The 14,573-nt window shown below is 40.3% G+C and overlaps 1 protein-coding gene across 1 annotated transcript; it reads right to left on the bottom strand.

The window, feature by feature from the left end:
- Positions 1 to 8,597: 8,597 nt before the first annotated feature.
- Positions 8,598 to 13,777, bottom strand: LOC103204370 (keratin, type II cytoskeletal 6A-like). Its single transcript, XM_007949560.2, has 9 exons — positions 13,253 to 13,777; positions 12,003 to 12,217; positions 11,621 to 11,681; positions 11,371 to 11,466; positions 11,083 to 11,247; positions 10,474 to 10,599; positions 9,202 to 9,422; positions 8,945 to 8,979; positions 8,598 to 8,833 (listed from the first exon to the last, which is right to left on the bottom strand). The coding sequence occupies exons 1-9, from the start codon at positions 13,775 to 13,777 to the stop codon at positions 8,598 to 8,600; spliced, it is 1,680 nt and encodes a 559-aa protein (XP_007947751.1).
- Between the last annotated feature and the right edge of the window lie 796 nt (positions 13,778 to 14,573).

Raw genomic sequence — 14,573 nt, 5'->3', positions numbered from 1 at the left:
GCAATATTGAAAGATGGGCAAAATAGTGAATGTTGCAGGAAACATCAGAAGAAGATGGAAGGAATACAGAGAGTCATAGTACCAAAAAGCATTGGTTGATGTCATCCACTTCAGGAGGTGACATATGATCAAGAACCAAAGGTATTGAAGGAAGAAGTCAAAGCTGCATGAAAGAACTGGCAAAAAAGAAGGCTTCAGCTATTGACAAGATACCCATTGAGATGTTTCAACAAACAGATGCTGCCCTGGAGGTACTTACTCATCTATGCCAAGAAATTTGGAAGACAGCTACCTGGCCTACTGACTGGCATAGATCCATATCTGTACCCATTCCAAAGAAAGGTGATCCCACATGATATGAAAATTATAGAACAATATCATATGCATGTAAACTTTTACTGAAGATAATTCAAAAGCAGTTGCAGTGTTATATTGACTGAAATCGCAGAAATGCAAGCTGGATTCAGAAGAGGATGTGAAATGAAGGAAAGCATTGCTGATGTCAGATGGATCTTGGCTGAAAGCAAAGAATACCAGAAAAATGTTTACTTGTGTTTTATTGACTATGCAAAAACATTTGACCATGTGGATCATAACAAATTATGGATAACATTGAGAAGTATGGGAATTCCAGAACACTTAATTGTGCTCTTGAGGAATCTGTACGTTGATCAGGAAGCTGTTGTTTGAACAGAACAGGGAGATACTATATGGTTTAAAATCAGGAAGGGAATGTGTCACGTTTGTATTCTTTCACCATGCATATTCAATATGTATGATGAGCAAATAATTTGAGAAGCCAAACTATATGAAGAAGAACACAGCATAAGGATTGAAGGAAAAGTCATTAAGAACTTACGATATACAGATGGCACAACCTTGCTTGATGAAAGGGAAGATGACTTAAAGCACTTACTGATGAAGATTAAAGACTATAGTCTGCCGTATGGATTACTCCTCAACATAAAGAAAACAAAAATCCTCATAACTGGACCAATAAACAGCATCATGATAAATGGAGAGAAAATTGAAGTTGTGAAAGATTTCATATTACTTGGTTCCACAATCAACACCAATGGTAGCAGCAGTCAAGACATAAGATGATGTATTGCACTGGGCACATCTGTTGCAAAATACCTCTTTAAAGTGCTGAAGAGCAAAGATATCTCTTTGAAGGCTAAGATGCCCCTAACCCAAGCCATGGTGTTTCAGTCACCTCATATGCATGTAAGAGCTGGGCAATGAATAAGGAAGACCGAAGAAGAGTTGATACTTTTGAGTTGTGGCATTGGCAAAGAATACTGAAAGGACCATGGGCTGCCAGAAGAATGAACAAATAAATCCTGGAAGAATTGCTGCTGAAATCCTCCTTGGAAGTGAGAATGGCCAGACTTCATCTCACCTACTTTGGTCATGTTGTCAGAAGGGACTATTCCCTAGAGAAGGATATCATGCTTGGTAAAGTGCAGGGTCAGCAACAAAGGGGAAAGCACTCATTTAGATGGATTGACCCAGTGGCTGCCATGATGGGCTCAAGTATTGCAAGCATTGTTAGGCTGGCGCAGGATGGTGCAGTGTTTTGTTCTTTTGTACATAGGGTTGCTATGAGGCAGAGCTGACTCAATGGCACCTAACAACAACAACAATAGCAACTCCATGTGTGTCAGAGTAGAACTGTGCTTCATGGAGCTTTCAGTGGCAGATATTTTTGTAAGTATATTGACAGAGCTTTCTTCTGAAGAGTTTCTGTGTGGACTTGAACCTCCAAACTTTTAGTTAACAGCTGAGTGTGTTAGCCATTTGTCCTACCCAAGGACTCATTCATATATATGTCTAAACAATATGATTCTTTAGTTTAATTGCATAACAATATTATAACTATGTGATGGTTAATTTTATATGTTAACTTGGCTAGGCTATGATACCAGTTATTTGGTCAAATACTAGTTTAGATGTTTGTGTTAAAGTATTTCATAAAAACCAAAATTACAGTCACTAGACTCTTATTAAAAGATTTTTGTTATTGTTATTAGTTGTCAATGAGACAACTCTGACTTATGGTGGTTCATGGATAACAGAAAAAAATGTTGCCTGGTCCTGTACCATCTTCATGATCAGTGTTGTGTTTAGGTCCATTGTTGCAACTATTGTGTCAACCCATTTCATTGACTTTACCTTTGAATGCAGGTGGGCCTCATCCAATCAGTTAAAGTTCTTATGAGCAAAAAGTGAGGTTTCTGAGAGGCAAATGAAATCTGCCTCAAGATTGCGAGATAGATATCCTTCCAGAGTTTCCAACCTGTTACTTGACATATGGAGTTAAAACTTGCCAGCCCTCCACAATCACATAAGCCAATTCCCTAAATAAATCTCTCTTTCTCCCTTTCTGTCTGTGTATCTACCCCTATATATTTATATCCTATTGGTTTTGTTTGTTTGGAGAGTCCTGACTAATACAATCTATTGAAATCATCATTCTGTAGTGAAATTTAATATTCCTTCATATTCAAATATCTCTGGTTATCTCAAAGATGTCATTTGTGACTGGTTTGCTTAAAGCAACATTCACATTAGGTTCACATAGTGCATGTGACTGTTTTCTTAAGATTCATTTATTCTGTACCAGAGCCCTTTCTTCTTCATATCATGAAATAGTAGATACATTTATTTTTAAAAAATATATTTTATTGAAACATAATTTATATAGAGTGAAATACACAAAACTAAAGTGACATGGGTTGATGCATTTCTTTTCTTTCTTTCTTTCTTTTTTTTTTTTTTTGCAGTGCTCTCTCTCCTCCCCTCCTGCCTCTGGTAACCAACAAAGAAAGTCTCCTTCCATATAGAAACCTTTCCTTGACTTTCTACAGTAATGAACTAATGCTATATTTACCCTCCTGTGATCTACTTATTTCACTCAGCATAATGTCCTCCAAGTTCATCTGTGTTATGCAATGTTTTGCAGATTCTACACATTATTCTTTAGTGTTGCATAGTATTTCATTGTGTGTATATACCATAGTTTGGTTATCCATTCTTCTGTTGATGGGCACATAGGTTATTTCCATCTTTTGCAATTGTAAATAGTGCTGCGATGTACATGGGTGTGCATATATCTGTTCTTGTCCTGGCTTTCACTTCTTTAGGGTATATACCTAGTAATGGGATTGCTGGGTCAAAGGGTATTTCTAATTCCAGTTTTTTAAGGAATCATGATGCCTCCTTGAGTTTCTGAGGTGGTATCTCTATGGAAGTAGACTGCCCAACCTTCCTTATGAGGAGTGGCTGGTGGGTTTGAACCACCAGCCTTCTGGTTTAGTGGTCAAATGCCTTAGATACTATGCCACCAGGGCTCCCTTAAGGAATCGCCATACTGTTTTCCACAATGGTGGTGTTCTGGTTGCCTAGTGACACTCTGACAGAAATATACCACAAATGGGATGGCCTTAACAGACAGGAGTTTATTCTTACAATTTGGAGGCTTCAAGTCCAAGTTCAAAGTGGCAAGCTCTTGGACCTGGGTGAAAGCCCCTTAACCTTGGGGTCCAGCTCTGCCTCCTGCTCCCGGCCCACTGAAGCTAGAGGTGTTTCTTCACTCAGACAGCTGCTGGCTGCTGAGGCTCAGAAGCCCCAAGGTTGACAAGTCAAAAGGCACAGTCCCGATATTACCAAACCACACAGCAGGCCATTAACTTAAGTCCATTGTAAGTCCTAAAGTCAGCAGAGCATAGCAGGCTGCTGAGCACTGACATGGCTACATGCAGGGTCCAAGCGTGCCATAGGCTAGAGACCATTTCCAAGGCTTCTCCTTAAATACAGGAAGCAGACTACATCCCAAAGGCAGCTACTCAGCTGCTTGTGCTAGATCCCACAATGAAGTTGATTGCCAGTCTCATCATGGGGAATAACTACCACCAGCTGCCCAGTCACTCAACCAGGCCCAGCCAAACTAACACACAAACTTAACTACTACAGGTGATATCATTACAGTCCCACCAGCAGTGTATGAGCGTTCCACTCTCTCCACATCCTCACCAGCATTTGTTATTTTCTGTCTTGTTGAACTTTGCCATTAGTTCTGGAGCAAGATGGTATCTCATTGTTGTTTGGATTTGCATCTCTCTGATGGCTAATGATTGTGAACATTTCTTCATGTATTTGCTGGCTGCCTCTTTGGTAAAGTGTCTATTCATGTCTTCTGCCAATTTTTAAATTGGCTTGTTAATCTTTTTGTTGTTGAGGTGTTTACCATTTTTCTTTGAGGTTGCCTGTGATTTATAATGTTCTTCCCAAGTTTAGAACAGTCCATTCTATCTTGTAGTTGTCTTGACTTCCCTACCATTTAGAAGTTCTGTAACCGCACAATTTTTTTCTGTCTTTTTGTTTTGTAGTTGCCCTCATTTGTTAATTGATGTTTCTGGTTCCCTGTTTACAATCTTGTAGGCTTATTTACTTTGGATACTTCCATAACTGGATTGGTTTCTGGGTTATGTCATCATGTGTGTTAATGGTCAGCTATTGTTTGCTGTTGTTGCTTCTCTGTGCAAAGGACTCCCTTTAGCATCTCTTGTAAGGTTGGTCTGGTTTTAACAAATTCCCTTAATTTCTGCTTACCTGGAAATGTCCTAATTTCACCATCACATTTGAGGGACAATTCTGTTGGGTATATAATTCTTGGTTGGAAAATTTTCTCTTTCAGGATTTTATATATACCACCCCATTGTCTCCTCGCCTGCATGGTTTCTGCTGAGAAATCCAAACTTAGTCTTATTGGTTGCCCCTTGTAGGTAACTTTTTGTTTTTCCCATGCTACTTTCAGGATTCTTTCTTTGTCTTTGATTTTGGTGAGTTTGATGATGTTATGTCTTGGTTATTTTCTTTTGTTTTGGGTTAGTTGGATGTCTTGAATGCATATATCCTCATCTTTCATCATATCAGGGAAATTCTCTTCCAACAAATATTTAACAATTTTATCTGTCATTTTATTTGTCTCTTTCTGTTCTGGAATTCTGATTACATGTAGGTTATTCCTTTCGATGGTATCCCACGTGAACCTTAGGCTTTCTTCATTTTGTTTTGATCTTTTTTCTGAGTGATCACTTTCCAAAGAAGTATTGAGGTACTTGTCTTCAATCTCACTAATCCTGTCTTCCATTGATTCAATTCTACTCCTTTGCCCAGTCAATGTGTTATCTATTTCTGAAAATTTACTATTAATGTTCTGGATTTCTATGTGTAGATTTCCTATCATTTCTAATTTTTCATTTATTTTGTCATTTTGTTCTTGTATTGTCTTTTGAAATTGTTCTAGGGCTTTTTTTCTGTGTTTTCCTTAATTTTGTCAGTGTTTTCCTTGATCTCTCAGTCCATTGCATGTACCTAAATACAATTCTTTTGAATTCCTTATCAGGGAATTCCAATGCTGTTTCTTCTTCAGGGGCATGTTTTAGGTCTGTATCCTGAACCCTTGTTTCTCCTTCTTTATCTTGCTTCTTTGTGTGGACTGTGATGCTCTGTTGTTTCTGAGACATTGTGGCATTTTTGTGTTTCTATTTAATTGGTGATTGTATGTTGGAGTGACTTGCCCATGATTTTCATTTTATTTGTTTTGTTTGGATGTTATCTACATAAGCGGGGTACTTTGCTCCTCTATTTGCTAGTTGGCAGCACTTACACACTTAACACCTGTCTCCTTTCCCATTGTCGGCGTCCCATAAGTCCCTGCTGTCCTTGGCAAACGGAGCCTATTCTTAGGTCCCTGGAATCCAAATGAGAATGCTGTCACTTTAAAATCAAAGATGACCACCACTTGTAAATAATCAAAATGGCTGCTCCCTCTGGACAGCTGAAAGTCTACAGCTCAGGTTGTCTCCTTCCTTGCTGTTTCCCTTCCTAGTCATAGGCCACCAGCTCAGTTGTTCCTGCAGCCCTTGGTGACCTGGGCTGATGTTTACATCAATTCTCAGGTTCCAACACCACTTGGAAATATTCAGGCTGTTGGTCTTGTCAGAGTAGCTGACTATCCACTGCTCTGACTGTCTCCGTACTCACTGTTTTCATCCAGGTTTTTCTGCTAGTTGGTGCCTAATCCACTTCTGTACACTTCCTTTCAAAGCTCAGGACTCTAGGATTATCTTCTGTATCTCTGTCAGTTGGTTTCTCTTTTCTTTGTTGAAGAAGGTCACTGTTTTCATCCAGGTTTTTCTGCTAGTTGGTGCCTAATCCACTTCTGTACACTTCCTTTCAAAGCTCAGGACTCTAGGATTATCTTCTGTATCTCTGTCAGTTGGTTTCTCTTTTCTTTGTTGAAGAAGGTCACTGTTTTCATCCAGGTTTTTCTGCTAGTTGGTGCCTAATCCACTTCTGTACACTTCCTTTCAAAGCTCAGGACTCTAGGATTATCTTCTGTATCTCTGTCAGTTGGTTTCTCTTTTCTTTGTTGAAGAAGGTCTGTGTAGCTTGTTTGGCTATTCTGCTATTTTACTTCAAGTCCAATAAATTTGTTTTTAGTAGAATGTTTGTATTCTAGATTTGGCTGATTATTTCTTGTTGGTGTCATGTAACCTCCTCTATTCCTAATCTAAGAAAATTTCATATATTCTAGTAGTTGTATTAGTGGCTTTATTAGATTAGTTCGATCATTTCAGGCACAGTAGTGTCATAGCTTCTGCTATGTTTTCTCTACTGCAACATATCATGACATATAATAGTAATGATGTTAAGACTTATCAGGAAATCTGTGTGTTTTCAGCCAGATCCCTCAATAATAATGCACACCATAAAAGTTTTATCTAAGATTTTGGCATCCATTGATGATTATTTGTCATATTTATTACTGGTTCTATTTCTCTTGAGAATCCCAACTAAGCCATTGTTATAGCCTACATAATTTTCCTTTCCTTTATTATTCATTGGTATATAATAATGTGTGTTGTAAGTGGGCTTAAATTTTGGAAATCAGTCATCATTAGCTGCTGTTGGGGAAGTTCTGGGAGGAAAGTAAAGAGGTGGTAATGTAATGGGCTGCCCGTGTTGCTGGAGGAATTGTTAGCGGTGAACAGCAGGGTACTGACACAGCAGGATCTAGAAATACCTGTTATAAATTATCCAATCCTAGAAAATTCCTCTTGTGTTATTGCAGGGGTTAATCACCCCTCATGAAGGAAACAGGGAATAGTGTGGCCCCAGAGCAGTGAAAGGTGACAGACTAACATCACACTGTGTCCTGAGTTTCCTTTTATCCATTCATAGAACTCAAACAAGACCAGTTAATATGTGAGAGAGAGTGTCAACCATCCCTTCTGAACAATACAGACCTAGTTGTTACTGGATGTCCATGACTAGTCCAGAGCTGTTTCAGATACTTAGAGTGTGAGAAGGAGAGAATTTCCATTCTTAGCGTGCCTTTACATTTCAAGAAATGAGCATTTGAATTTTGTGTCTGAGTGTGTTTAATTTGACCCACTTTATTAGTGCTTCCAATTTTTCCCAGTTTTGAAGATTGTTGTGATACACATCTATGTATACTCATCTCTGCATTTGTTCAGTTTCCTCAGGATATGTTTTTGGAAGTATAATTCAAAAGTACACTCATTTGAAATGCTCTGGGTTGTCAGATAACTTTATGGGTCAGGAAGACAATTCTAAGTATAAATGAAGCATTCTATTCTCTTGTCAAATGTTCTTTTGTTTTGACAGGTCAAGGATATGTATTTCCAACTGAAATTAAGGGTGAGGTATAGGAGAGGGGATGGAGTGGCCTCTGAGAGCAAACAGAGGGAAAAAAGTAGTGGAACAAAAAAATGAGAGCATACAATGATGGTGCACCAGATTCTTCCCATTCCACTAGCCAAACTATCGCATGGAATCTGATCTGAGATGGGACCCTAGCAATTCAATGACAAATTTCTGTTTGCTAAACTTTTGAAAGAAAGGAATGAAGTACATAGGGACTTGGGGTATCTCTCTAAAATAAAATAGATTTTAAGAGATGAAAAAGCTTAAGAACCATTGTTGTCAAGGCAAAGAAATCTTAAACAATGCAATATATTATAAATCTTCTTTATTTAGCAATTACAAGAGAGCAAAGAGCAGAGAAAACATCACAGGGATACAGACTCTGTACATTGTAGAAATCATCACCTATGATTTCATGGCTACTTCAAAGGATCATTACAATACTTTTAAGATGGCAAACTCTTGGGCCAATGGAGATCAAAGGAACATTATCCTTTTCTGGAGTATAATCCAGACTGAGTTTCTATAATTAACAGTGGCAGATGGAATTCTCTTGAAATGTTCAGACTTAAATGCAGGACATTGGAGCCAAGAGATTAATAATTTAGGAACAAAGTGAAGCATCACATGTGATTAAATTATGATGTAAAATCAGAGTTTGACATTCTAATGGTGAGCAAAGAAAGTTAGGTGGAGTAGGTGTAGGCAGAGAGATGAAAGGAGGACACTAAGCAACATCAGCTCTAACTCACAGACCAAGAGAAGACCAGGGGGCAGGAGAGAAGAAGCAATGTGAGGAGAGGGCTGTGCAGATGGAGAGAGGCCTGAGACATTGTGGAACTGGAGCTGGTAGTAGAACTTCAGTGGTTGTAGCTCTTCCTGCTGGAGGATGAGGTGGTGGTGTATTTGATGGTGGAACTGCTGCCGCCAGAGGAGCTGAGGCCACCTCCAATGCCTCTGCCACTGCCAGAACTGAAGCCACCTCCAAGGCTGTGACCACCGCCATAGGAGTAGCTGCTGCCTCCACCCAGGCCTAAGCCACCACTGACACCACTGGAGCTGCCATAGCCACTGGAGACGGTGGACTGCACCACAGCTGTGAGGGAGGAGAACAAGGAAAGGATGATGCATGGTCAGACTCCATCTTCTACTGTGAATCCAAGCATAAAAACAAAGATAAGGCAGGAAAGCATGCAAAGGTACTTACAGATGTTTACTTGTCCAACACCTTCCCCATTCAACCTAGGAGGAGAGGAAATACAGGGAAGGTGAGACCTCAGGAATCCATTACCTGGATCAGTGTGGGATGCTCTATCTAAGGAACACTCCATTGAGAAAGGATCCTTTTGATTGTTTTCCAAGAATGGCAGTATAGCCATGACCAGATTGTGTTAAAATTGTGCTTATGGACTAGACATCTTAGATTATACCTGGAAATTTGGGAAACTTGTATGAGTTACCCACCTGCACTCCTCGCCTTCCAACAGCTTCCTGTAGGTAGCGATCTCCACATCCAGGGCCAGCTTGGTGTTCATTAGCTCCTGATACTCCTTCAGCATCCGGGCCATGTCCTGCTTGGCCTTCTGCAGGGCATCTTCCAGCTCTGTTAGCTTGTTCTGGGCATCCTTGAGGGCCATCTCCCCACGCTGCTCAGCATCAGCAATAGCAGCCTGCAAGTTGGCACACTAGAGGGGGAAAATAAGCAGAAATACCTTGTAATCTTGTTCTTCAGAGCAGACTAACCGAGTTAATTTTCTTTCCCAGTGTTAAGAATTTTACATCCCAGAATTGAAGACTGTTCCTATCTGTCCTTTCCTGTCTTATAAAGTTGGGGAACGACTTAACAAAAATCCATCCGTTTTCATGCTAATCACTTTCCTTGAGAGTGGATAGTGATTGATGAATGACACTACAGTGGACTTAAGACCAAGGGACATTGGAAAAAAGAGTCCCCATTATTTATTTTGTAGGATCTCTGATGATGTAGTGCCTAAGGCATTTGACTGCTAACCAGAAAGTTGGCGGTTCAAACCCAGCAGCCACTCCACATAAGGAAGACTGGGCAATCTACTCCCATAAGGATTTACTACCTTGGAAACCCAGTGGGGGTTGCTATAAGTTGGAATCAACTCGATGGCAGTGAGTTTGGGTTTTTTAATTATTTATTTTGTAGTCTTGTCTATAAAATCGAAATGGGACCCTTTTTAAGATTTCATGTGGATGCCACATTAACTTATACACAATTACAAACATCTTAAATTGAGGTAATGGTTTTGCACATCTGACTCTTACAATCTTGCCTTCTCCCACCTCTCAATCTCACACATGTAGGCAACAATGCTCTTTATCCTCCGTTTTGCTCCACTTTCCTTTTCATGTAAAATCTTGAGAGCATTTGCAACAATATTCCTTAGGATTTTTGTGTTCTTCCTTCCCAACATGTTACTTTGCAATTTCCAAATCAATTATTCTATTTGTGTAAATCTTATTTGATTGCCTCTGACCTTTATTTTTTGAGCAGGTGAGACTATTTCTATCCACGTTTGTATCCAACTTTTGGGTTAAAACCTCTTTTCTAATCAATAATACTCTCTCAGGGCAGCCACTGCATCTTCTCCTCTCCCCTGCTGTTCACCCAGTGCCCAGGAACTTGCCAATGATGGTTGATGACTGCCTGTCTAATGGTCTGGGAAGGAAATATTGCCTTTCCTCATCATTGACCTGCCTTCACCATACCTGCTTCTTGACGTGGTCGATCTCAGACCTCAGCCTCTGGATCATGCGGTTGATCTCAGAAATTTCCTGCTTGGTGCTGCGCAGGTCATCCCCATGTCTGCCTGCCATGACCTGAAGCTCCTCATACTGTGGTACAGATGGAGATAAACAGCATATATGCTTTTTTCCATGGTAAAAATGGCTTTCAATTCTCAGTCAGACATTTGAAAAACTGAAAACCAATGCTTTTTCATCAAGGGACTGTAGAAAAATTTCATATTGCACACTTATTAAATATGGTACAACTGAATTACAGAGCATCCTTATTATGGGACAACTGTTGGTCTTGTTCTTTTCTGGGCCAGTGATACTCTGTACAGTGTTTCTGAGAGCCAACATTCAGGATGAATCTAGAAGCAATGATCAGTACGCCTTCTCTATCATATGATTCTTTTACTTAATAAACTTGGACATAAATTATGTAAAAATCTACTAGAATTGTGCAAGCACATACATTTTTTGAAATGACTGCAGTTTTCCCAGAATACTTTTCTCAGATGAAGTTTGCAGCCTGATGGGACCTCAACAAGGAGAGGGGCATGGAAATTCCTCACAGGCAACTCTACTCACCTTGGTCTGGTACCAGGACTCGGCCTCAGCCCGGCTCCTCTGAGCAATCTCCTCATATTGGGCCTTGACTTCAGCAATGATGCTGTCCAAGTCCAGATTGCGGTTGTTGTCCATGGACAGGACCACAGATGTGTCTGAGATGTGTGTTTGCATTTGAGACAGTTCCTAGAGAACATATGATTATAAAATCATCTTTTCCAGGGACATCCATAGGAGATCCCGACCTAAGAACTTCCCACTCCTTGCTGAACCACACTAGACTAAGTAAAATGGGCTAGAGATACTTACTGCATCATAGAAGACTTTCAGGAAATTGATCTCATCTGTAAGACCATCTACCTTGGCTTGCAGGTCAACCTTATTCATGTAGGCAGCATCCACATCCTGGGGGAAAACCAGTGACTTGGATTAACTAAGCCTTTATGCCCAGCTGATCTGATTTTCAGGCTCTCTATCTATTATCTTCTCCAACTGGGCAGGGACACAAACTCCCCTCCTTCAGCAAAGAAACTTAAAGCCCTTATCTTAAACAACCCACCTTCTTCAGAGTCACAAATTCATTCTCTGCTGCTGTGTGCTTGTTGATTTCATCTTCGTATCTAGAGCAAGAAGAGAATATAGTATAATTGAGCCAGTGGGTATGATGATATAGAAAAGGCAGTCTGGAATCCAATGCATTCCATAACGTAATATTTGCACATTGAGTTTTCCTATCACAGAGATCCTAAAGGATGATTCTTATGCTCCCTAATTTTTTTCTCTTTTTACTCATCCCGTCCATCCATTCCATATTCCCACTTTGTCCTTCCATGGTATATGCTTTGCTAAGGAATTTTGTCCACAACCATACCTGGTCACCCATTAATTCTGAAATGTGTTCTTCAGAAAACTGACTGCATTTAACTTTATCTTTAACTCACTTCTTCTTGTAGTCCTCGACCAGATCCTGCATGCTTCTGAGCTCTGAGTCCAGGCGGCCTCTGTCACCAAGGATACTGTCCAGCTGCCTACGGAGGTTGTTGATGTACTGCTCGAACAAGGGCTCCAGGTTCTGCCTCACGGTCTTGGTGCCCTGCTCCTGGAGCAGGGTCCATTTGGTGTCCAGGACCTTGTTCTGCTGCTCTAGGAATCGCACCTGGAGAGGAAACAAGGTGGTCATTTGCAGACAAAAGGAAGAAGAGGAAAGTGTCAGTGTTCTCAGGTCTCCAAGAGGCCTGAGAAGTCTCCATGGTGCTGGCCTGGGAGAAGCACCACAGGGGCTCATGCTGATAATCCTGCTCCCATGTTTTTCCTTCATACCTCACAGATTCCACTAGAGAAACTCCCTTATTGAACTTTGAGCTTTTCCCACCCAACAAGCTATGGGGCCTATCAGTGATTTTCAACACTCTCTATTCTCTTGACAAGCAGAAACACAAATCTTGTTTAAAGATAGTATTTACAGGATATATTTTTCAAAATTTTATTTTACCTAGGAGGAAAGAAAAGGGATGTTAATGGTTGTAGAATTATTATTTTGGAATTCATCTCCCCATTTTGTACATAAGTATTCTTGAAAACATCCTTGATTGATAGTCATCCATTGTTTCTAAAATAACTTCCGTTTTCTGTAGGTTATATAAATGCTTCTGCAGCTGGACAGAACATTCTTTTCTTTTTCTTTTTTAAGCAATTTATTTTAATTTTGGTGAAAACATATAACAATTCACTAATTTTTATATATACAATTAAATGACATTGATTAGCGTTTTCAATTGGTGAAATCCTGAAGCTGTGTTTTTCTATATTATGCCTCCATCATTAATATAAACTTTTTTTATCTCCTCCCACTCAGAGTCAAGAGCTCTTTGTAATTGGCCATTTCCTTGTAATTGCTTAGAACTTTCTGTGTTAAGTGAACACATTGTTCTTTTCCCTTTCTAAGTTTCAAGATTATCACAAGTTGATAACTCTTCTTAGTCAGGAACTGGGTTCATATAAGGCATTAATTGTTTCAAAATTATTTGCTCCACTTCTACCTGTTGTCAGCATGGGCCCAGTGTGCCATTCTTGTGGAATGCTAATCTGTGTCACATTCTCCTCCTTCCAAAGTCTCCCCCAGCAGGAAGCTCATTTTTTCTAGTTATGAGACTCTGAAATACCTGGTGAATTAAAAGTCCTCATGTCTCACCTTGTCAATGAAGGAGGCAAACTTGTTGTTGAGGGTCTTGATCTGTTCCCTCTCCTCAGTCTTCACCCGCTGGATGGTGGGGTCGATTTGCAGGTTCAGAGGAGTGAGGAGATTCTGGTTGATAGTGACCTCTTGGATGCCTCCAGGAGGGCAGACAGGGAAGCCAGAGCCCCCATAGCCACCACCAAAGCCAGCTCCACCACCAAGCCCAAAGCCACTACCAGCTCCACCACCAAAACCGAATCCGCTCCCAACTCCTCCTCCAAAGCCAAAGCCACCTCCAACTCTGCTGCCATATCCACTTCCCATGACACAGCTGCCTCCTCCAATGGAGATCCTCTTGGAGCCCCCCAGGCCATAAAGGCTCCTGCTGCCAAAGCCAGCTCCCCCACAAGCCCCACCGAAGCCACCACTGCCCCTGGAGCGGGACACAGAGACGCTGCTGAAGCCTGAGCGGCAGACTCCAGGGACTCTGGCTGAGGTGGTGCTGAACCCACGGTGGCTCATGCTGGATCTGCTAGACATGGCTCTCTAAAGACACGAAGGTGAGGGAAGAGTGAGAAGCTGGAGTGTAGAGCTGAGGAGGAAAGTGCAGAGAAGGTCCTCCCGGCAGTACTTTATATATGGTGAGAATGGGCTGGGCTCAGTCCTGGAAGGTGAGCTTGCAGTTTGAGAAGGGCTGAACTTGACAAACACTGAGATCACACTCAGATTATTAGAAAAGTTATGAAATGTGAAGATTGCTGTTTTAGTTTCCTTTAGTCAGGGAAAAATTCTCCTGCCTTCTAACTTGATCACAGTACAATATGACTATTCTCAATTCACTGTAGTCAGGAGTTAGTCACTGTCTCTAACAAAGATTCAACATGTTATGACTGTGTATCAGTATCTACTGAGTGATCTCTTCTTTCCAACGTGGTCTTACCTATCAGCTAAGAAATTGTATACCAGATGCTATCCATTGCATATATCCTAACAGGAAGATCATTGTTTTTTCAATAAACATAGACGTTAAGCTTAAATTTTTTGTTTTATATTTTTAAGCAGCTACAAAAGCAGGGGGAAAAAAGGGGGGGACTCCTTTACACCTTCTTTGTATTTTCTATAAACTGATAATTAAATCTAGATGCTACATAAGTTTATCTTACATATTTACTTTTTTCCACACATTGGTGTAATTGAATGTCTATTTATAATACTGCATATTTTAATTTACACATTTATTCAAAAATTTTAAAGTTTAACAAGTACTACACAAGAAACAAAATACATGCTTAAGGCTATTCCCCAATCACTCAGTTCCCTTATTTGGAAGAAAGCA

Source organism: Orycteropus afer, unplaced genomic scaffold (assembly GCF_000298275.1).
Source record: "Orycteropus afer afer isolate SDZICR_OR568_19922 unplaced genomic scaffold, OryAfe1.0 scaffold00247, whole genome shotgun sequence".
In the NCBI taxonomy this organism is placed as follows: Eukaryota; Metazoa; Chordata; class Mammalia; order Tubulidentata; family Orycteropodidae; genus Orycteropus; species Orycteropus afer.
The sequence above is the reverse complement of the archived record's forward strand: the minus strand, read 5'-3'. Positions and strand labels throughout refer to the sequence as shown.